The 23,899-nt window shown below is 44.1% G+C and overlaps 1 protein-coding gene across 2 annotated transcripts in view; it reads right to left on the bottom strand.

Annotated features, from left to right (window-relative positions):
- Nucleotides 1-610: 610 nt before the first annotated feature.
- SHTN1 (shootin 1) overlaps nt 611-23,899 on the bottom strand; it is a 100,743-nt gene continuing 77,454 nt past the window's right edge. The window contains exons 15-17 of one of the 2 annotated variants that reach the window (XM_046027048.1): nt 21,764-21,884; nt 17,537-17,729; nt 611-2,386 (exon numbers count right to left, since the gene is read on the bottom strand). In XM_046027048.1, coding sequence (XP_045883004.1) covers nt 2,170-2,386; nt 17,537-17,729; nt 21,764-21,884 — 531 coding nt within the window. In that variant the 3' untranslated portion in view covers nt 611-2,169. The remainder of the gene's footprint in view (nt 2,387-17,536; nt 17,730-21,763; nt 21,885-23,899) is intronic. The other variant, XM_046027049.1, reaches the window with a different exon arrangement.

The following is a 23,899-nucleotide window of genomic DNA, read 5'->3' on the forward strand; positions in this document are numbered from 1 at the left end:
TGAGGAAACAGCTAAGAACTTCCCCTGAAGACACGTGCGCTGGTCTTCCTGGGTTTTCCTGTCTCGGGCCGTTTGCTGACAATGGCACCCCAGCAGGCCAAAGCTCCTCAACACTGATGTGAAAGGATACTGCAGGCAGAACAAGGGGAGTAAAATCCTACATCAAATACCTTTCCACCAAGCTAATTTTCAATGCTTTGTCACCACCATGAAGAAAGCAACTTGGAAAAGACAAGAAGACTTTCAAAAACCAGGTACTCACTGGTGCCGGGCCCCGCAACACGTCTCACCAAGCGCTTACCTTCTTACCCTGGAAAGGACAGTGTCTTCCTAAGGGTATCATCCTGCTGATGAGTGTGATGAAGTACGGTATGATGGGTCTGTGTGTCCCTGTACTCCTAGGCGTATGTAAAACCCGTTGCCAGCAGACTCCTGACAGACCCAGGAAGGAGAGCATGAAGAAAACCCGGGGTAAAATTCCTCAGAATAACCCACGGTGCCAATTATGAACAATGACTAAAGTCATCGACTCTTGGGCAATTTTCTTACTGAAGAGTGACCGGTTTGGGGAACTCAACCAAAACTGTCAATAACCACAGTTGACCTTGAGTGGGAAACTGTCAGTGCTTTTTAATAAGTGTGGCGAGGAGAGTTCCAATCACAGCAGAACAGAACTTGTCTCAGAGCTAATGCAGTCTGTAGTCAGCATATCCTAGAGCACTATTATTCCATTAGGAAAATTACAGTTGGAAAACATTACATTTTAATTCCCCGTGAGTAAACCGATAAGTAACTGTAAAATCATCACTGGAAGAACATGGAAACAGGCAAGCATAACAAAGCTACCGAAGGGTAATTATCTCGAAATTTAGGAAGTACATTGATTTCCCTGCCTACCCGCCTCTTCGAGCCTATGCTTAGCACACGTGCAAAACTGAAACACAACCACTGACATTATTACTATCATTTTCTTTTGCCCTTAGGTGAGAAACACCTGACAGCTACATGCTGAGCCACGCTAACAAAACTAAACCTTCCACTTTCTTTAATAGTAAAATTACCATTACTGAATCATTGTCATAAAAAATGCATTCAAGTACATTACCACTTATTTTAAACACCAATTTGGAAACAATCAACGTGGGGAAAAGCTGTATAAGTTTTTTTTTTCTTTTTTAAAAATCCCTGATTACATTTCTATTTATTCACTGTGGTAGACTGAAACGTATTTTTAGAGACTAACTACCACTTAATTTCTTTAAGAAAACACACACGCACACAACAAACCTGTGTAATGTAGAACAGCAGTGAAGCAAGAAAACTGTGTGCTTATTATCACTTCTCGTCACTATGCAGAAGAAATCACGACAAATCGCGATAAACCACAGTACCGGTGCTGCTCAGTATGGGAGAAAACACGAGGAGCTCCGAACACAGGGCACACGGTTCACTGAGATAGTACTTGATGAAATCCAAGGCTGGGACTTTCCCCTCCATTCTGCATTTGGGCCACCAGCGCACTCCCACCAGGATCCTTGGAAGACTCTGGACACAGTCACTGGTGCCCATGCCCCGTCCCAGAGCTGACAATGCATGCAACTAGCCTGGTCTCTGGGAAGGCTGGTTTGATGTCTGCAGCTCCTGAATTTGAAGCTTATCTCGGTATATCCTAGAGAGTGATCTGTACACCACGGTGCCTCACAATTTTCACGCTGCTACAGTTTCTCTCTCCAAAGATCAGACTGAAAACAGAAGCTACTTTGGGGAGAGGGGGTTTTAAATCTCCTTAAAGTTGGTCAGTTCTACTCATCCACTCATCCACAGCGCTGCAGACTTTCAGCAGTACAATTGATGAGTGGTATGCACGTTACCTAAAAAGACAGACACCCGAATTTTCTGTGACCTTCTAAAAGAAGTCACACTTAACACAGTAATTCGAAAAAATATCTTATCCCTAGGAAGAAAAACAAAACCTACAGAGGATGTGTATTTTGCTGAGCTTACTAATGTTTATAGGTAAATTACTTACAAAAGTGACACCAGAAAAGAGCCCGCATTCTGAGTACAGTGACAAGAACAGAATGTCTACGGCGTTTGCCAACACACCAGAACTGATCGCGTACCCCTCCGGGAAGGGTTTGTGCACCCATCAGCCCTCCGGGGTACGGATCAGCAGTGGGAGCTGTCCGCGTCTCTCGTTTTCTCAATGCCGTCTTCTTGGTGTTCCGGTTTTATTTCCTCGTCGCCATCCTTGCGTGGAGTGGAATCTTTTTCAGTGACCTGGTCTTTGGTTTGGGGTTCGTGTGTGGAAACAGGATCTAAAACTACAACGGGTCCCGCCTGCTGCTCGTGGCCCTCGCTCCTGTGTCCGGTGTTACTGAGAGGCCTGGAGGAAGAACAGTTACACAAAACAATAAAAAGCAGAGAGAGAAAATATTTGGCTTTCATATTCCTGGATTCAGACCAGTAACAACAAAAAACCCCCAAATGCTCTAAGTCTAATTAACATGCACAAAGTGGTCTTTGAGGTGCCAGCCATTAAAAGAAAAAAGGAGCTATTAGATGACATTAGGAGTGCGAGGCCAGAAGGAAGAAGGCGGAAAAAGTCAGAGCAATTAACTATGGAAGTGTTAAAAGGCCAAACGCACCTACCTGTTAATTACACACTCTTCTCAAGAAGTGCGAAGCTCCTGGGTGCCGCGCCTGGGCCTCCCCGCTGCCGCCCAGACTCCTGCCCCACCTTCCCTTAGCCAGGAGCCCCTCAGCCCCCACGCCCACATCCTGCGTGTCCCTGGGGACACCTGGTGGCAGACTAGCTCTGAGGAGACGGCAGCGCCGAGCCAAGTGAGCCACCCCCACCGCAGAGGGAGAGCTGAGAGATGCTCCTGCCAGGACAGAACGGACTAGAAGAAATGTGGTCAGGCCCGGGCGGGGGCGGGGGGGGGGCGGCTCAGGGAGGAGTGAGGCGGATGGAAGAATCCAGGCAATAAGCTAAACCGCTAAGTGACCATCGACTCTTTCTAAGATGGAGGATCGTGCTCCTTGAGAAATGTCTTAAGGCATTTCGGAAGCTGTTTCCTTCTCCACAGAGGCTCCCTCTCTTCCCTTCGATTCAGATGCAAGAAGCTTCCGCTTCTCCAGCTACGGGGGTGACAGTCTCTGCGACGGAGCTGTCCGCGTGTTCTCTTGCCACGGGCCAGGAAACCCGGCCGCTGGCACCTACTCCTCTCAGGAGTTCTGGTCAGAGACCACCCTCTGAAGGTACTAGGGTACCTGGCCTGGTCCTGAAGCTTGAGGGGTGTGCAGTAGGCAGGGCAGGGGCTCTTCCGATGTATTTGGTCTTCTTGGCAAATGCTAGGACGTTAAGCACGAACCAGCACACCTCCGTCCCACCTCTGGACACCAGGACTTGTACTGGGGAGCTCACTGCTCGCCCTGCCCCTTGCAGGAGTTCATGCTACTGTTCCCCGACCCCGGGAGCAGGCGGAACCGCCGGCCAGACGCTCCCTTACCACCTGCTCCTTCCCCCTTGCCTGACTCCCCACGGTCATTATGGAACACCGGGTAATTAGCTGTCTAACGTCTTGTCTCTGCAAATAAAGCGGAAGCGTCTACGAAGCAGGGATTGTTAGCCTCGTTCACACTTCTACCCCCGCACCGAGCACGGATCCACTTGTGGCGTAAATGGGCAGATACTAATGAAGCCTGAGAGGCTCAGAAAACCAGGCTCGGGTGTGAATAGGTCTGGAGGTCTCTCTTCTATGACAAAAACAGCAGAACAGATGCACAACTGAGAAAAAGCAGCCCCCAGGGTCTGGCCCCAGGTACTACAAACTCAAACCCTACAACCAGTGTCTTCCCGCTTTCTGACCAGCACTACGGAACCTGCCCCAAAGCCTGGAAGCCACGCCCCCTGGCTGCCCGGTTTTACTGTCATTTGTTGATGACGACCAGGTCACAAACGCGCAGGGTCTCCTGTGGCAGAGCTGGAAGCACTGGGATGGCCAGGAGCGTGAGAGGGAGGCCAGATTCGGCAACACCCTTGTCACCAGAAAACACCAGGACACTACCCGTCAACCTTGGCCGAAGATCCACTTCTCAGGTCATCTGTTGCCATGCTTTGGGAATCTTTCCCCCCGTTTCCCCAGCGGTACCTGGTTGGACCTTCTTGGACCCACGTGACACCTGGAAGACAGTGTCCACTAGAGTACAGGCAGAGGAGCAGACCCACTATGGGAGAGACGCGGGCTCTACAATCCGAATTAGTCGTCAGGCAAGGGAAAGAGCCAGTCCGTCTAGGGAAGTCTGTGGCCTCTGTGTCGGAGGTAGGGCCTGAAGTCCACAGTTCCAGCAAGAACTGGAGGCTGGGTGAAAAGCGGCAAGAGATGGAAGACAAACCAGAGGTGCATCCGTCCTGCCCAGTCTCCAACCGCGTGATGCAGACCACCTGCAGGACGCCCTGGAGCCTGCCACAGGGAACCGCACACACTCCTAGTCACTTTGGAAATGCTGGAGGAGGAGGTGGGGGAGCTGGGAAAACTGTGGGCCAACCAGGTGATAGCTCACATGAACCGCAGCAGCGCCTACTTGGACAGGAGCCCTACGAACCACAGTAGCCCTACGTGGACCTTCAGAACAAAACAAAACAGAGAACTACGAGGTCACTCCTGCCTTCTCAATCTCATGCAGAGTTCTCTGGTGGTCAACCCTAACCTGGAGACAAAGGGGCAAGGGAATTTTAGGAAATGAAGCACGAGCCTAGTGACGTTGTTCCAGGCAAAGACACAACCATCCATAGGTCGGCCACCAGTCCGGCTCCGCCATCTTGTCGCAGAGCCCACCGCTAACTAAGTCAGCCATTCCGCTCTGAGCATGGCAAGGAAGCTTCACCTCATTCCAGGTGAGCAAGTTCCATGGACCCACACTGACCCTCTTCTTCCTGCAGAACCACCGTAAATGTTTTCAAGCCCATGTGTGTCTGCAAGTGAAAGGGGGATGAACACATCTGAAAAAGCTTTCTGCCTCGGCAGGAAGTGAAAACTTCCAGGAGATGCTCTCAGGGCACTGGTACAAAAAGATAACTGGATGTCAACTGAACTGAAAACTCAGACACCCTGTGTGGTCAGGATGAAATTGGCCCGAATTGTCTCCGTCTAGAGAATTGTTCTTCTTTCCTGAAGTAAGTTTCTCAACTGCAGATTAATCTATTATTAAGTCACCCACAGCCTACAATTTGAGAACTCTTTTTCTTTGTTGATTATTGCTGAACTTGGCGCTCTGGGCAATTTCTCTGAATCTCTGCACTGAGAGTCAGAGTAACCGATTTCTCCAGGATAATGACCACGGACTTGGAATCCCAATGGGTTAAGGCTAAAATGCACTGCGGCAATCATCGGGTCCAAGTGGTCCTTTAACCGAGGAGCAAAACGAGGCTGGGAGGGGAAAACCCATGGCAGTCAGGTCAAGAGTTAGGAGCCATCTCTGTTTTCCTGCATTTTCCATGAGGCTTACCCCAGATGGCTTCTTCCAGAAACAGAAACCTGTCACAGGTTAATTTTGGCATGCTTACTGGTTTATGTCTTTCTGAATCTGTTTTCAGATGTATCTTTCAGAGTCTGTCCCTTTCAGCTATGCCTTGCCGTTTGCCCCTCTGTTATCTTGTAACTCCTCCGGATTTGACACATTAGGCCTGGTCCTGGTCCCCACAGGGAGCTCCCCGGGGCCTGTCTGGAAAGACAGACCTTCCTCTGCAACCCCCATCTCTCTCCATCCCCATCTCACAGGAAGAGCCAGAGAGTACCATCCGTGACAGTGCCAAGAACCCAGGCTCTTGCTCTGGGCAGTCACGGTGGCAGATTCTAGCAGGTTAAAGCCTCTCCCCTAACATAAAGTCCCAGGGGCTCAAATGCCACAATCCAATAGGAATTATAGCAGACTATCATTCAGTTCCATTTTTCTGCTTTAATTCTTCACCTAAGGGCAGTGACCACAAATAAGGAATGAATAATATTTGGCAATCATGAAAAGTATGGCAGATCTTCTCCTGTACGCTACAAGATCTCCAAGTAAAACTTCAATTTTATGGGTGTTCCATAAAGTAATACTAAACTCACGTGCCATTCGGGCTGAAAGGCACATGACGGGCAGGAACTAGTCTAACCTTTCCGTTTGTCAGATGAAGACACCAAAGAAGAGTGAGTTAACTGAACTGCCCGAGGGCACACACCTTGTTAAGAGCAGACCCAGGACTAAAATCTTGGAATCTGGATTTCCTGGGGTTTCTTTCTTACCACAACATACTGGTAGTCGTTTAGGATCCATTTGAAATATTTTCATGGATCATTTTAGAAGGTTTGCTCAAGAGATGTTTCAAGACAAAAAAACAAAAAAACAAAAAAAGCGAATTAAGAGCTAAGAAGCAACGGAGCAATCTGTGTGGCTCTGGGAAGCCGGATGGGCGCCCTCTTAGAAAGCAGCTGCAAGGGAGCCAGAGTGCGGGGCTGGGCACGTGGGGCCACTTGCTGGTTGGAAGAAGGACCTGACTCCAGAGCAGAGGGGTACCAGGAGCACCCGACCTACAGCAGACAGCACTGCCAAAGCTGAGCTTCCAGAAAGGGACTCCGTGATTTCTCAGACTGTATTACAAGAGACGAAAGAGCAGCATTCTAATTTTTTTTAAAAAAAGCACATCATTGTTTGCATTCAATGAAACTCCTTTCAAAATCAACTTTCCACATTCCAATTATATTCAACAACATTCTAGCTAACATTTCGGCTGCAATTCAAATTAACTAATGCCCAAAAGAGCCCTAATAGACGTGGTTCTGAGCTCAATTGAATACAATCAAAGCTCATGAAATGAAGGGGGAAATGCTTATTTCATGCAAATTCTGCATATCACTCAAGCTTAATTTTACTGATAATATAAAGGTGGGACATTTTGAACATTACAGTGAATGAAACTTTTAAGCGGCGAGAGTTATTTTATAAAATGCTACCTCTGAAAAGCTGATTGCCAAACAGTATAAAAATGGTTTGAGGCATAAATGCCAAGTTCATTTCTACTTCACTTCTGAGGTAACTATCTTTCAAATCGCAACAGCTGGACTATTTAACACAATCTGGTGAATCAAAGTATAGTTCTTCTCTGGTCTCCCAGTGGGACGTCTGCATTAGTCGGTGGCAGCCATCCAGCAAATGACGCACAGCCGGACGGTCTGAACTCTGTTTCATTTACAATAAAAATGAATAAAGCCGCAATCATATTTACCACCTCCAAGGACAGAAAACGGAAAGATTTAAATTCGTCTTTATAAAGTAGTTTCCTGGGAAAACTCCAAAGAGGAAGTCGGTTTTTATATTTTCCCTGGTATAAAAATAAGAAGTCTTACTTTGTTTTCCAAGCCCTTTATACAGTTGCTAGGGCAGGGCACAGGGGTGGCTCTGTAGCAGACAATGTTTATTGTTTCCCTCAGGCACCCTCTTTTCCAGGAGATTTTAATACACTTGTCCAAAATCTCCCAGAAGAGTTTCAACTAGAAGGTGCGACTGTCTGTATGATTTCCAATTTTAAGACTTTCAAATATAATGAAGGTAGAACAAAGCCGAACTCTTTTGGCTTTGTGTACTTTGTACTTTTCAAAACTCCATTTTAGATCAAAGAATAGTTTTTCGATTCGGGTCAGCTTCTCTATCTGATGAAAAAAATAGATATAATTTTAAAGTATGAAAAAAAAAAACACACCCAACCATTGTTAAACAACAGAATAGCACCGTGGTTTGAAAACCTGACATTGGCTATCAGATGCTGCTTTGCCCTAAAGATTAACAAGAATTCCTTCTTAAAAGAAGTAACAATGGCTAGGCAGACATGTGTGTCCACACAGAGCCGTATTTTCTTTAGTGGAGTTACAGGACCCCAGGGTCTCGGTGCATGGGTTCTGGCCCAGACACGGTGGGCACCCCGAAGACTCGTCCCAATTCCCCTGATCCTAACACGAGCCGGACGTGGATATTCACAGATCCCGAAATACCCCCGCCCCAGGGAGGCTCAGGAACCCAGGGCCATTCTCACCAGCAAAACCAACACCGATAAAGCAGGAACTAAGATTGATTTCAGCTCAGGCAAAGATTTTGAAACATGTGTGATACTTTTTTGGGCTACTTTTTAAGCTTTCTGTAATTTTCCACCACTTTAAGCCACCATGAAAAACCCATCCAGATCCCAGCTATTAAAAAGGAACGTTATTTAAAGGTATTTTAAGAGACATAGTCTTCTACAAAATTTACCATATATCCCACTGGCTCCTCCAAAGGGCTATCATGCATACCGTGTTGCATTTTTATTTTAGGCTTTCAGAACAATATTTAAAAATTTTCAAACACTTCACCTTACATTTACTTTGTTATGTATTTTAAGATGGGAGGTCACAGAGAATTCGGCGTGTCACTTTTCATACACAGGGCAAAGTATATTTCAAATGAGATGTGTTTATCGGCTTCCAGAAGTGAAGTCAGTTTATTCTGAGATCTGAAACTGCATTTAAGTTTTAATCTGCGACTTCTGTTTGAGTAGATTAAAAATCTCCCCACGGCATCGCCATATACAACAAAAAGGAAACACAAACACTGAAAGATGCTTAAAAGAAAAAAACTGCGAAGTAGGGAAGGCAATTTGGTTCTCTCTGCAGAAATGATACATTTTATGCTAAGTCGCTTAAAATCATAGGTGTTTACAACCGGAGGAAAATGTTAGGAGGCAATTAATTCTTTGAGAGAATCGACCATGACTCGGTAGCATTTTTCACAGTCGTTTTGCGATTTACTCAACACAATGTTCACACTAGATGTCAGACAGCCTCAACAATTAACCTGGAAGAAGGTGTTCGTACAGCGACTCAGAACACTCGTTAGACAATACCGACGGGCGGACCTCTCTGCCAGTCCACAGGAGAACTCCCGGGGTGAGGTGTGGGGTGGGCGGGGAGGGGAAAAAAAAAAAAAAAAGACCAAGTGAGGGGATCTCAACTTCCAGAACATCCAGTTGTTCTGCTAATTTTGTTGTTAAGACTTAATTATCCATGTACAGGCACACAAGGAGAACCTTTGTAGCGGGGCTTTGCTGAGCAGAGCTGTTTCCTGCGGTGTGAGTACACAATTCGACAGCACTAAGATTACAGTGGAGGGCACAGCAAATCCTTTAATTGTATAAGAGCATCAGATTAAGCAGTAACTTCCATGCGGTTCATTCTGCCGGCTAGCAGTCTCTTCTCAGGAGCAAATGTTTACTAAGGACAGGGAAGGGGCCCTCCATTCTCCCTCCACGCCATGCACACACACACAGATGCACGTACACACACACACACACACACACACGAAGAGAGAGGAGGAGAGAGGGAGATGAGGCAATGGTGTCGGATGAAAGAACAGGAAGAAAACCTGCCCCTTCCACCACGGGGACTAAAAGAACTCCATTTTCCATGGGAACAAAATGTTGACCCCGACCTCTCTCAAGGAGTAGGTATATGACCAGCCAAATTCATTTCCAGCTGAGGTCAATGTTTGAAAGAAGCATTTTATGCCAGGCCTCCCTAAAAGTAAGTTAGGAATTTCGAGTTCTATTTGGTAACCTACTCAAAAGCACAGCTTCTCCAGCTCCAACCCAAAAAAGCAGCACTTTCAATTTCATTTTTCTCCATCAGTTTTACACTAGAAATAATGACCTAAAACTAAAGAGACCAGTTAGAGGTCAAATGATGATAAAATCAATCTTACTTTTAATTCAAAACCTGAAAGGTAATTAGGTTTTTTTCTTTCATAGAAATGTTTGACTGATCACAGTAACCTAGAGACATCTAACGTTTGTCTTTTATCAACTACCCTTTGCTATTCAGTTAATGGCTCAAACAAGATGAACTCTTACAAAAATAAATCTGTGTGGGGACAAAAGACACATGTATTTAGAGATACCACAGATCTAGAAATTAAGTGCAAATTACAATAAAAATGGTTTCACTGGAAATGGACATTTTTCTGCTGAAATTGAATTCCGGTCATCTGGGTTTTTGTTGTTTTTTAAATTCCTGTAGGGCATGGTGTAGCCTGTTTTGACCTCCTGAACAAAAAAAGGCAAGCTAGCTGCCTGTCTTGTGGCTAAAAAGTACAAGATTGATAAAACTTAGAGTTTTGGGGGGAGAGCTGGGGTTGAAAAGAAGCATGATGAGTGAGAGAAGTGTTCTCTGGGTGGGTCTCTGGCAAATGCGGCTTCAACAATATCTCCGCGAATGAGGGCCAAGAGATGAAGACCCAGCTGTGGAATCACTGAGAAGCACACCAGTGATGACTGAACCTGAGTCCACTTTCAAATGGGTTCTCCCCTTGGAAGCTAGGTGTTGTAGGAGTAACTAGATGAAATGAACAATCATGCTGGAAGCCAACGGCCTTGTTTAGCGGTGACTGTCAAGACACGGACCCTCCTGGAAGCATTCATAGGAAAAGTGAGCATGGTTGAATAGAGCTCAGTATGGATGGGGAGGATCACCCATTCATGACTCGCTTCAGAGACAGAGAAGCCAGAGGGCAGGAGCACACGACGTCACCGTGGGCCCTGCGAGACGGGGAGGCAAGACTCTTTTCTGCTCAGCTCCTTCTCCATACTGAAGGCCCACCTGGTCTGCCTCTCTTTATAATAGAGATGTCCTAAAAACATGACGACCAATGGACACTTACGCACAAACTCAAAGGCGCTAACGAGCAACTGACCAAAGACGGAGGTGTCTCAAAAGGGTACGGCACACAGCTGATAGAACAAAATTTATTTTGCTACAGAATGTGTCTTTTTGAAACTATCACAGCAGAGACTCACCTTTACCTTATATGGCCAGGTTATATTATGATTCAATAAAAAGCACCTTTTGAATGCAATGATGAGTTAGATATTTCAAGATTTTGACTCCTGGGGGAATAAATTATTCTTCAAAATATTTGAAAATGTCAAAAAAAATTTTAAAATGTGTAAATGAAACTTACGCCACAGACTCTAAAGTCACTTGGGCTAGTTTTGTGATATGGTACTTTGCAAAAATTTGTGAAGCTTGCCTCTTTTACTGGACATTTGACACACACAAAAAAAACACATTAAAATGATTTATTTTGCGGGGCGCCTGGGTGGCTCAGTGGTTTAAGCCTCTGCCTTCGGCTCAGGTCATGATCCCGGGGTCCTGGGATTGAGTCCCGCATCGGGCTCTCTGCTTGGTGGGGAGCCTGCTTCCTCCTCTCTCTCTCTCTCTCTGCTTGCCTCTCTGCCTACTTGTGATCTCTCTTTGTCAAATAAATAAATAAAATCTTTAAAAAAAATTTATTTTGCCTACTCTTTAAGTCTTTGTGCTAATTCAGACTGGCTCCTCTTTTCAGAATTGTTTTACTGGCTAACTCTTTCTTCCCTTAGCAAGAGACTCTGAATGGTGAGGTCAGCCTCAGGAGCGGGAGGGGCAGAGGGCTGACCTACCTATGAGGGCACAGGGTCAGAGGAGCAGGACGTGAGCATCACTGGGGGCAGGGAGGGATTAACTGCAGCATCACCGCTTCTAATAGAAGACAATCATTCAGTCAGTTTCCCCTCCATCCCTCAAGCTCTTAATATGTACAACACAATACAGTTCAGAAGCATGGGCTCTGGAGGTACAGTGAGAGCTGACCTGACTATTGATGAGGAACAGAATTTTGCGGCCAAGTTTGCCTTACCAAGCCTCAGTTTTCATATCTGTAAAATGGAGATACGTCCAATCTGTACATTTAGAAGAATTAAAATAACACATGAATGTATAGGACTTAATAAATGTTAGCGAAATAGAGTAACAACAGCAAAACATCGTGGAAGTGAATTCCAAGGTCCAGAACTTCCAAAATGGAAACTGGTGCCATTACTCATCGTCTCTTCTATAATGAACATATATCTCCCGCTGGGAGCAATTAAAGTACTTCTCCCCTTGGATAGATATTGTTATAATATGAATATATACTTACATATATATTGTAAAGAATAAAAAATATTAACTAAAAAAAAAGAGAAAACACATATATAATGGAATGTCGTAGGCGTTTCCCCCAAACTGTTTTCCTAGTCTCCTTCACCTGTAACAGTGGAGGACATCAGGCCCCTGCATTCTATTGATAACTAGAGCTAACATGTTTCAGGGACTTCACACAGGCTTAGAACGAAGACAGCTTCACCCGTATCTATGTATACTGGGTCACATTAAAAAGTCTATAGCTGCAATCGCGGAAAACTGATGGCTTTTCTAAAAATGGAATTCACTTTCCAAAGCCAAAGTGATTTGGAAGCACCGAACATACAGTGGAGATTAAACTAGGCCATATCACTTTTTAACAAAATAAATGCTGACACACAGGGCACCTGGGCAGCTCGTCAGTTAAACGTCCGGTTTCAGCTCAGGTCCCAATCTCAGGGTCCTGGAACTGAGACCTGTGTGGGGCCCACTGCTCAGCACGGGGTCTGCTTCTCCTTCTCCCTCCTGTCCTGCCCCTCCCCCTGCTTGTGCATGCTCTCTTGCACATAAACAAAACCTAGACAGGCAGATAGAGAGATGGGTGGATGGATGGAGGGATGGATGGATGCTGGCACTAACTCTCCTGCAGGACCAGCTGTCCGATTTTCTCCCGTGTGATCAGGCATCTCTAACCCAGGCAGGTCTGTGAGCATTTGGAACGACAGCAACAGGGCTGGAGTGAGTCTCCTGACACCCAGGAGCACTTTTCTGAACGACGATCATTTTGATTTGGATTTGTAAATTCTGGTAACGTAGTTTAAAAATTATTTTACATTCCTGGGTTTGTATGTGTTTTACCGTCAGTTTGTACTGAGAGACACAATGCAGGCAGAAAATACCGGCTTGCCTCTTGTTGCTTATCTTAACTGTGAACTTCTTTCCAAGCAACCTCATTTGTGAGAAATGACCAAGGCTGTAGAGCTCTCGGGGGACTCTGGAGAGTGCCTCATCCACTTGCCCCGATTTTAGATAAGAAAAAAACACAACAAAAATCGAACAGAGAGGTTGCACGACCTTCCCAAGGAAACCGGGCCCGGTCAGGTACACAGGATGCCTAACGTCAAAGCTCTGAACTCAGCTCTGATCCTGGATGAGGCAGTCATGGCCTCGCATTACGATTTCAATGTAAGACGGGAAAGGAATTTACTGAAATAGTTCTCGTAAGTTCTCCAACTCCCATAACGACGCTACAAGGCAGGTGTTATCACCCTCATTTTACACACAAGGAAACCCGAATCCTGGGCTCGATAACTTGGCCTAAGGTCATAACGGCCACAAATGGCAAACCCGAGTTCAGGACGCCCATTTATCTGGTGGTGTAGGGAGAGCTCCAGTTCCGGCAACAACCGGATGCCTCTGGGCACCCTGTGCACACATGGAAAGGCTCAGGCTGCGAAAAGAGAGCACACCTCGTTTCCCTGCTCCCCCATTCCCTGGTCTACAGGCTTTTACAGGGGAAAACACGAATCATCCTCATCTTTCCGACCCTGTGCAACACTCGGCCTGTTTCCGGGTATTACTGTCTGAAAGTAATAAAATGACTCTCTTTTAAACAAGTCTATAACATGGAATTTTCTCTATTTTGCACTGACCATCCCATGCACAGATTAACGTGAATTAATGAGTCTTACATATTAAGAAGGCCAGATTTTTACTCTCAATCAATAGGAAAGAGCATGAAAGCAAGAATCAGGTTTGTTGGCTGTTGGCTATGTACCTATACGTGTATTCTTTCTTTATTTTGTTTGGCCAACTCTTCACCCCTCATAGCATGAGGGGAATTATCATCATTCCTGTCCGGATTATAACTAATCAGAAATAATGAAATTCAAGTTCGCTATTAGATTTAAGATATCATTACTAGATAATATATACTTATTAGAAATAATTAAAAGGACACAAATATTTCTAAAGCTATTATTAAAATGGAAATAATTAGGCCTCTCCAAGTCTTGGATTATCTTTTCCTTTCTTTTTCTTTTTTCTTAAAAAAAATAAAATCCTTGCTTTGCTTAACCTGATGACAAGAATGTTAATTTTAATTAATCCTTACAATTAAGTATTAAAGATATCTCTTGCCATGTCATGAGTCCCTAGGAAATAAATCCATATATTTCTGGCTCCATCAGACTGGAGTTAACTCAATTATTTGGAACACATATATATATGTTGATTTTAGGAATTTATTAAAAGGAAAAAACTTTCCAGGAATAGCTTGGTGTTATAATTTTCTAATTAAGTGAAGATTTTATGCAGAAAACACCTTTGTTTCTACTCTTTCAAAAACCCTTCTTAGTAGGTTTCCAATCTTTCTTGTCTACCTGAGGCCATACAAGTGAGCACAGCTGAATCTTTCCTTTAAAACTGTGCATGCTCCTGTCTCTGATAACTTTATCTCGTGTAGGTACAAAGATGCAGAAGTTATACAAAATTAAGCCAACTGGAAATGACGGCAGAGCATTAAAACAAAACAAAAAAGTGTTACAAAACCAAAGAAGCCAACCACAGAACACTCAAAAATCTTCAACATTTAGCCTATGCATGTGTGTGGGACTGTTGAATAACAGAGGAAATGCTGGCTAATTGGGTATTTTAATTAACTGACATTCTGTTGTTTTAGTAATACTAAAAATGCACTCACTGTTCATTTATTCAACAAGTATTTCAGAATTTCCAGGATCTTCCCAGGTGTTTGAGATACTCCAATTGGCAGACAAAAAACAAATAAACAAAAAACTCTTTTCTTCATGGAGCTCACATTCGGGCAGGGGAAGAGAGGAGGAGGGTGAGGGGAATCAGAGCTTAGAAGAAGAGGAATTACAATTTTAAATGGAGTGGTCTGGGTAGGCCTTACTCGAAAGAAGACATTTGAACCAAAAAAAGGACAGAGATGAGATAAAGAAGGTGGTCAGTGGGGAAGGAGGAGTGACAGAAAAGCCAGTAGAGACAGCAAAAAGAAAGGATTAGGGTGGGGGCGCCTGGGTGGCTCAGCGGGTTAAAGCCTCTGCCTTCAGCTCAGGTCATGATCCCAGGATCCTGGGATCGAGCCCCGCATCAGGCTCTCTGCTTGGCTGGGAGCCTGCTTCCTCCTCTCTCTCTCTCTCTGCCTGCCTCTCTGCCTACTTGTGGTCTCTATCTGTCAAATAAATAAATCTTTAAAAAAAAAAAAGAAAGGATTAGGGTGGAGTCATACGTGGCCAGAGGGCCAAAGTAGGAAGCGGGAGGGTCGGGAGGGTAGGGAGGGTAGGTCGGCCGGAAGGGACTGGGGGTGGGGTGGGGTGGCCACTAGGCCCAAACACCAGGGTGGTGCAGCCGCAGGTCAAAACAAAGATGCGATTATGAGAGTAGAGCGGTTTTAAAAAGCAAAAGTAATATTCCGTTTTTGGATCGCTGATGTGATTTCCAAGTGCTTTGGCCATCCAGGTCTCTGAGATAAGACAAGGTAGAGATAAGCCTCTACCTTCAGGCTAGTGTTAACAGCGAGGACTTCTTAGAACCCACCAGAAAAGCCTTCAAGATAACCCTTCTCGGTCCTGGCAGGCTGGTTTTCAAGGAATCCTGGTCTACCACCATGTGAGCCTTTGCTTTCAAAGCCTTCATGTAACTACATTAAGTTAAACTTCTTTTACTCATAAAAAAAAAAAAACAAAAACTAGCTTTGATCATAAATGAATGAAGTGTGTGTGCCCGTCTGGGACATGAGTAATTACCAGGTACATACACGAAATACCGGGATTTATTTGGATAGTCTAATTATGCTTAAGAAACAGATTTTTCAGAAAGGCACTCTTCTTTGCTAAATGACTGTCAATATGAAAATACACGGCGTTAGTTATTTCAGCTAAAGAATGTCAGGAACCGAATCATCAAGCAATGGGTTACGAAGTTTAAAAGTTAATACAGCAGCCCCGAGTATTTGTATTAGTGCTTTAAGTAGCTAAATTAAATTGAAATGTGCCTCTTAAGCAGTCATTGAACAAGCAAGATGAGAAATAAATTGAGCTTCACTTAGGCCTTTATGGCATCTAACAACTGTGTCTGTCAACACACGGATCCTTTTCACTGTCAATTCAACACACATTTTGCAGACCTTGGGCCTGCAATTATTTCATTTCCTTTCTTGGAAATGTAATTTCCACTTACTTTTGGAGAATAAAAGCCAGACAAAAGGAGGAAGGAGTTGCAGTATTTTCTGATTAAGATTATCTGTATAAAATGGTAAAGGAAAAAAAAAAATCTATACGCACACACTGAAGCAGTTCTCAGCAACTAACCTGTCTCAGCCAAATTGCTTTTGTGTCTGGATATTGGTTCAGATGTAGCCAGGCTGTTGATGTCAAATTAGGTGTTAAACAAATTTAATAGGAAAGATGAAGAATGAATATAGATCATCTTTCTGTTAGAATTGTTCAAATGACTCCAGTCAAAAGAAAGGAAATGCGTGACCGCAGGAGAAAGTGTGCTTTTAATTAAACACAAAGAAATTAGATAAAACTGTAAATCAGCAAAGAAGGCCATTCATTCCAAAAGAGGGGGGGGAAAGGTAATAGGGCCAGGGAGAGAAATATAAGAGCGGGAGAAAATACCAGTTGACAAAAATAGATCTAAATTGAATTGCAACTTCGTTTGTCCAGGCTTTACCTTTTGAACTAAGACAGGTAAAGCTACCAAAAAAAAAAAAAAAAAAAAGGGTTCTTTCTCTCCTGAGAGAACAGGAAGTCAGAGGTCTTAATTAACCATGATTACAATATTCGGCCGATCTGATTTGTCTCACCTCTTCCTTTTCTTCAAGCGGCAAACCGGCTGACATCCTGGCAAGAGAACTTCAGCAAAACTAGACTAATTCACAGAGAGCTTGCCTCTGTTATAAAACAAATTGACCCTTCACCAGATCGCTCTGAACGCATTCAACAGCAAGATTAACTCTTGGACAAAGTGCCACTTTCCCAAAGCAAGTCTGCGGCGAGAACTCCTTCCGTAGTATCTCTTCACTCTCGAGAGAGAGCAGTATATTAAGGCACATCTTTCACTGAGGGCTAGAAAACAAGGTTCTAAAAATGTCCCCTTCAAAGTCTGAAGATCTAGCATCTTCCGGAAGACCTAGTATCTTCCTTGACTGCTCATAAATCATTAAGAGGGATGACCCAAGAATTTAAGCCTAAAAGGATGATTAAGTGTCTTGTGATGCTGAGTAATGGTCATCCAGGTGAATTCTGTGTGTGGAAGAGGAACCTGATTACCAAACCGGTTTAGGGGAAGGAATTCTCTTTACCCGGGTCGGCTTTGGATCAGAGTAAGAGCTCTAAGCCAGGAGCCTAGAATCACAAGTTGGCTCATCAAAGGAGCAAGAGAGGTTACTGGCTAACCCGATCGAAATCTCACTAAAGAGGAACAAAGCAAAGCAACACACAGTTCAGGCATCACAGATTCTGCTACACACTTACTTAGTAAAGAGCATCATTACTTACTGAAACGTAACCTTGGGACTCGTGCATCCTTCCAATTTACAGGACCCTTCACCTGCCTCGGGTGCTGGGGGGGACGGGCTGTTGAATTCTGCCTCCAGAGCTTTCTCGTGCAAGGCTGTTTTTGTTACACTGGATACAGAACCCAACACTGGCATGGATTTGGACTCTGAGGTGGCTAATATCCCGGTTGGACCTTAAAACCAAACACATACCTCAAGTTTAATAATTCTGTGCAATGCTTATGAATATGGTACTGAAAAACAGATTAGCCGAAAATCCCTCAGGAAGTGAGAAGGCCAAGTTTTGTTAAAATTTCGAGAGCATGCTGAAAACGTTCCTGTGAAAATATGCTCTGTTTGGGTGGTACTACTTCTTTTCAGTGCACCAGAACCATGCTGAGAAATTATGTACAGACCTCTAAGAAAGCACAAAACCCCAGGCCATGGTTCCCTCACTGACCGGAGTCCTTATTAATACCAGAATTGTGAAAACTCTTTTTTTTTTCTTAGAGTATGGCTTTCTGACAGTCCTATTTGAACCATTTGGCCTCTCAAGAGTTAATTCTTCCCAAAACTCAGCTCTGCGTTTTAAACAGCAAATGGAACAATGTCAAAAGGTTCTTTTCAAAAAGGCTCATGAAGGCTTCTTAAGCATTAAACAGCTTTTATGAACATTTTCATTTTAATGTGATTGAGAAGTAAGTGGATTTATTTCCTGTTAAAATACAGACACAGGATTCTAAAAATTAAGTGGCAAAGAGTTTGGCTGTTTACCTTTTGGACCTTTCTGCCCTTCGGGATCAGACTAAAATGCCTGTAACAGGGCTTGTTACCGAAATTATTTGGTGTACCAACCCAAAACTCCGGGCCCTGAAACCGTTCTCTCGTTACCTGTTTTCTCTCTTTGGTCAGAAAGACACTGTCCTAGCCAGCTTTTTTCCAAAGCAAGATTCCGACACGTCTTCCTTGAAACCTCAGAAGAAAATCTTCACCAAACACAGATGTTTATGTAATGGGTCGTAAATGTACAGACGAAATTAGAACGTCTAAAAATGAAGCTGGAGGACAACCTTGAAAGGCGCCACTGAAAACAGGACAAAACTTGGGAGTCTATGATTCCTTCAGAGATGTCAGATCATCTCCTAAAATGGGAAGTACTGGTGGGCACGATCCCAAATGCTAGCAGATCCCTGGTCGCCAATGTTAAGCTCTGGCATGTTTTTGTCACATCTGCGTGGCTTGTGTCTGCAGATCCCAACAGGGTAACCTAGCAGCTCCCTGCCCAAAGCTCTGCTGTGCGAACCCTCCTGGAAGGGCCTCACTCGCTGGGAGAGACACACACCCCCTCCAGCTCCAGCGGGCAGCCTCAGCTCCCAAAACATCAGAGCTGCCTTCCTCCTTTATTTTACCTCTACCAGCTGGCCAGAGGAGCATGTGACATCACTGACTGTCCTGATTCCAAAGATCTTTCCCTCCCACCTAGGATAAGCCTCTTGGTGCAAAGGGATGTAGGCGTAAGGAGAGAAGAGCTGGCAGACCAGAGAGATCGGGAAAAAATACGAAGCTGAATTCCAGATTTGCTTCTGGGCTGCTCCATTCTGCCTGTGGGGAGTTGCTGACTGTAATGCTAGACAGCTCTAAGCGATCTGTCCTTGTAGGAAAGCAGATCTGCTTCTGGAACACCAGCGCCTGCTGCTGCTTCTGTAAATGAGGCCAGCTACAAAGGACAGAAAGTGCGTGAGCTGACCCGAGATCTGGTTTTTCTTACATATGAAAAGAAATAAGGAAAAATAAATAATGTTTAGGATTATTATTATTTTTATTATTGCATCCTGATTTAGCTGTCCAATGTTTTCCAAGAGGTACTTGCTGCTCTTCGAAATGTCAGCTTAGTAGGCCACCAGCGAAACCATCAGTTAGGTCTGATAGGAGAAACCCTAAAGAGAAATGTACCTCACTGGCCCGGGAGGGAGATACTAACTCTCCTGGGACCCGAAGTCTATAAACCTTAGGCTGCCCTTGCCCCTCTTACCACGCTTCCTTTCTCCACTCTGTGACCTCACATTAGCTTCCCCATAAGCCTTTGTGCGCAGAAGGAAAAAATCTCAAGAGATTCAGGTGTACCTGAAGCCATAAACCTGTCACCTTCATCTCTGTAATTTGCTCCCACCGTGCAGCATGCAACTGAGCTAACTTTAGCTTCTTATGCCCTTCCCCCACTCCCTGAACCCTCCCTGGATTTTCACTTTGTCACTCTGTGACCCTTATTAAAAAGATTTATCTGGTAAACACCCCTTCTAGTTCAATTCAAGAAAAACACTGTTACCATCTTAAAAAAAAAAAAAAAAAAAGTATGGTTTCTTTTTCTAGATGATAGAAATTTGTTTCCTTCCCTCATGCCTCCACCTTTTTTTTTGCTTTGGCTACTAGGGAGCTCAAAAGAAAATTTCTACTCAGTTGCAAGTTACTCTCCCCAGTATGGTTCCTCTCCACTCTGCCAGAGTTCTTGTTTCTCTATCCAAATGCTAATGATTCTGTTGACAATATACCTTATTGTAACATCCCTCAAATGATACACTGAATATTTATACATTAGTGGGATATAATAAATAAAATGAAAGATTCTCAACCATGCCTGCACAATGTTTTCCTACCTTTCTTCCTCCATTCTTTGTAGTATTCAAACTCCCATACTGACTAAAATGAAAATGTTTCCTTGTTTCTTCCATTGAAGACCAACTCTGAAATAGTACTGTACATCTAACCGAGTTCGAGTTCACGAGGGAAGAAAGAATGCTTCCATGGGAACAAAATACAAAATGTAAATGACAGAGAACAAAAATGGGATCCACCAAGCCCTAAACAATAATGATGGCTATATGAATACTTCAAGGAGGAAATGTTGGAAGAAGTGATTATCACAACAGGAACAATAATTTGTTGTGGAGGCTGATAAATGCTTATAAAGCATTCTAAGGAAAAAAAAAATCTCTTACAGCACTGCTTAATTTTCCTGACACGTGGTTATTTTGGGGGGGAAGGAATTCTTCCAGGATATTAACAGCAGAATATCTAGACCAAACTAAAACCTGAATGGCTGATTTTTTTTTTTAAGAAGAAAACAAAAGGTTCAACTTTTTATAATAAAGGTTTGGCCGCTGCTTCCAATACTAAAAACCAATTTACTAAATTGTTGGGAGTAAAATCCCTACATGGAAACTAGAGCTTGATTAACAAAAACCCAAATCCCTCCTCTTCTAGAAACTTAAACTTGGTAAACATGACTCAGTACAAATTTGACCTGTTACAATGCACTAACTGGCGTTGAGTAAACCGGATCTAAAAGACTCAGCCCGTTAGCTAGGGTGGCTACTTTACTTCCCTTTGGAGTAGGTTTTCCAAGTCAGCCTCCTGGCCACCAGGGGAAGAGCTCATATGGGTTTCTGCTAATTCCTGTGACCAAGCTGATGGGAAAAAACAGAAACAATAACAAAAACCCGGAACACATGTGAAGTTGGTTGTGAGGTCTCACACATGCCTATCAGGACACAAATGCAGACTCTGAGCTCCAGACTTGCTCAGGCGGTCGTTCCTGGCTGGGGACAGAGCAGACGTTTCTCACTCGCCTGCTTCACAGGCAGACAGTGAACAGACTGCGTATGAAGGATGAAGACGATCCCTTTGCCTCTGTAACCAATGCATGATCCCTACTCTGACTGCCGATCCCTCTGCACTGACTTGGTGCCGTGCACACCCAGCGCTTTCCATTCGCTGACGTACAACCCTTAGAATAATCCAATGAGGCAGCAGCACTTTAACAGCCTCATCTCAGAGATAAAGAAACTGAGGCACAGAGGTTGAGCAATTTAAGGGCAAGCCACTCATAAAGGATTCAGACTCAGGTGGTCTGGATCCAGAGCCCGTCCTCACTGCTACACGACTGTTGGAGCCCATCCTGAGTATATGTACGTGGGGGCATCTTGCCCTAAGCAGGCCCAATCTCTAAAACCTTGATTACCTGCAAATAAACAGATAAACATACCAATAAACAAAAATACCCAAGTACTTATGAGATACCTATCCATAAGCACCTCTGCCAATCCAATACTTCTCATTCACATTAAAAAAATCAGTAATTAAAAAAGATCATTTCATGTTAAAAAGGGACTTCGAGGCAGATGTTTCAGAGAGGAAGAGAAAGAACTGTGGAGAATTCAAACCAGCTTACTACTGCTATCTGCTTCTGCCGTCACCTTTCTGCGACGCAAAATCCTTTCTAACTCAGTTTCACTGTTTTCAGTGTCAAGGGACTTTAAGCTTCTTGAACTAGTGGATTTGTTAAGTGTCCCCTAAAGTGAAAACAAAACAAAAACAAAACAAAAAAAAAGGTTAATGTCTTAATACAATATACAAAATATAAAAATCAAACCAGCAAAACATTACCAGAATTTGAATGGAATCGGAACACAGAATGAATGTGCTGTATCTCTCTCTATATACATATATTAATTTTTAATGTGTGTATCTTCAGCAACACACGATGCTGGATCCTTTAAGAAGACGCTACCGGGGGAGTAAGATGTCAGCTCTCACACCGCAAGGACAGCGCAAGAACCGCTCTCGATGAGCTAACTGACACTCAGTGGCGGGAAGTACCTGTACGGTGATGGTGAAGATGCGGATGTGGGTTGATCGATCGCGGGGAGAAGAGAAGAGAACTCACCTTCGAAGGTTTTCTTGACACAGCGGCCACGAGCTACTGAACCCAAATCGTCGTGGCACTGACAAGTGTGTCTGAGTCTTCAGAACGGCCCTAACCCCACACCTGGCGGCAATGGTGTCCCGGCTCACCTGAGGTGCGGGCTGCTCTCCTGAGGCCGCACCCGAGAAGGGCTGCCCTGAGCGCACCTTGATTCCACTGCGAACGGGAAGGGTTACCAGGACACAGGGAACCAAGGCAAGGCTGGCATGGTCACTCCATATCCCTAACAGAGGATGCGGGGACTGTACCATCCAGGGCCCAGAAGACACTGAAGGAAAACAAGAGACGGCACACAGCCGAGTGCCTGCTGAACATGGTACTGACTTTCAAGACAACAGAGAAAGACCCAGGTGGTGGTTTCCTGCCTTGGCTCAGCCTGTTATGGGGGGAGAACTATGGCTTTCTACCTCCCAGGGCCAGCCACGCCTCTGCACGGAGTGCCGGGTGACACACTTCACATCTTGTACGGCAGGATTCGGCACTGCACCGTTACTAGAAGTCCGACTGCTTTCAGAAGAAATGCCCACTATTTCTTGGGAATGGCCTTCCTTCACTGGGCCACGTGCTTGGGCAGGGGAAAGCCAGGAGATCCACAATCTTTGGATCTCAGCAAATCAGAACCTCAAGTCTGGCATAACTTGCCAGACTTCATGCCAGAGTCAGAGGCAGCTTCTGCCCCCCAAGGCCAACCACCAGGCCAGCCGCTGTCATCTCAGCTCTCTGCGGGTTTGCCTTAATCCTGCTGCTGCCCCGGCCAACTTCCTGAAGCACTTGAAAAGTTCTACCCGCTAAAAATGTAACTCAGGTTTCTTCTTGAGCCTATAAAACAACAACAAAAAAAGTAGCCTGTAGTATTTAGGTAGTTAAAAATCTCACACGGTACAGGTTACCAAGTTTTGTTTCGGAAGGTTTTTTCCCTAACTGGGTAAAGTCTTTGAGAAACAGCTTGTGGGGATGCCCCACCCTCCTCACTAACAAGATTAGGAGATTTTATTCTTTTTCTTTCAGCTACCCAGCTGAGACTAAGGAGCAAAATATGTAGGTAAGAGTCAGACTGTAATCAAGCATATAGTACTTCACCCCCCAAGTTATCTCTTTCTGCTTTTCATTTACTGCAAAAATTCATAAAATATATTCAAAGGAAAATCATTACACGTAACATATGCAAAATCACAGCTTATTTTAGAACTTAAAAAATTGGATAATGTGGTTTATTTATTTGATAGTTAATGCAGACCTGTAACCTATTCATCCAGGACTTAAACAATAAAATAGGACCAAGACTTGGCAGGAAAAGAAAATGTAACTAAAGCCAAATGAGACAAATTTGAAAAAAAAAAGTACTAGAATAACTATTCCCAAATCATGCGTTTACAATTTTTAAAAACTTACCAGTGGTATCATTTGTAAATAGATAATTTGAAAAACGTAAGGCCATTGCTATTAAAATAACTCATGAAACTCTTACACTGTCTGAATGTTAAGAACATTCTTTGATTTTCCCCGGCTGGAGTTAATTCAAGAAAGAGATCTGTGTCTGTGTACACAAGCCTACACATATACCTTGCAAGGAAATCTTTTAAGGAAGAATTTCTCTCTCAC

The sequence above is a fragment of the Meles meles genome, chromosome 13, assembly GCF_922984935.1.
Source record: "Meles meles chromosome 13, mMelMel3.1 paternal haplotype, whole genome shotgun sequence".
NCBI classification, from domain to species: domain Eukaryota; kingdom Metazoa; phylum Chordata; class Mammalia; order Carnivora; family Mustelidae; genus Meles; species Meles meles.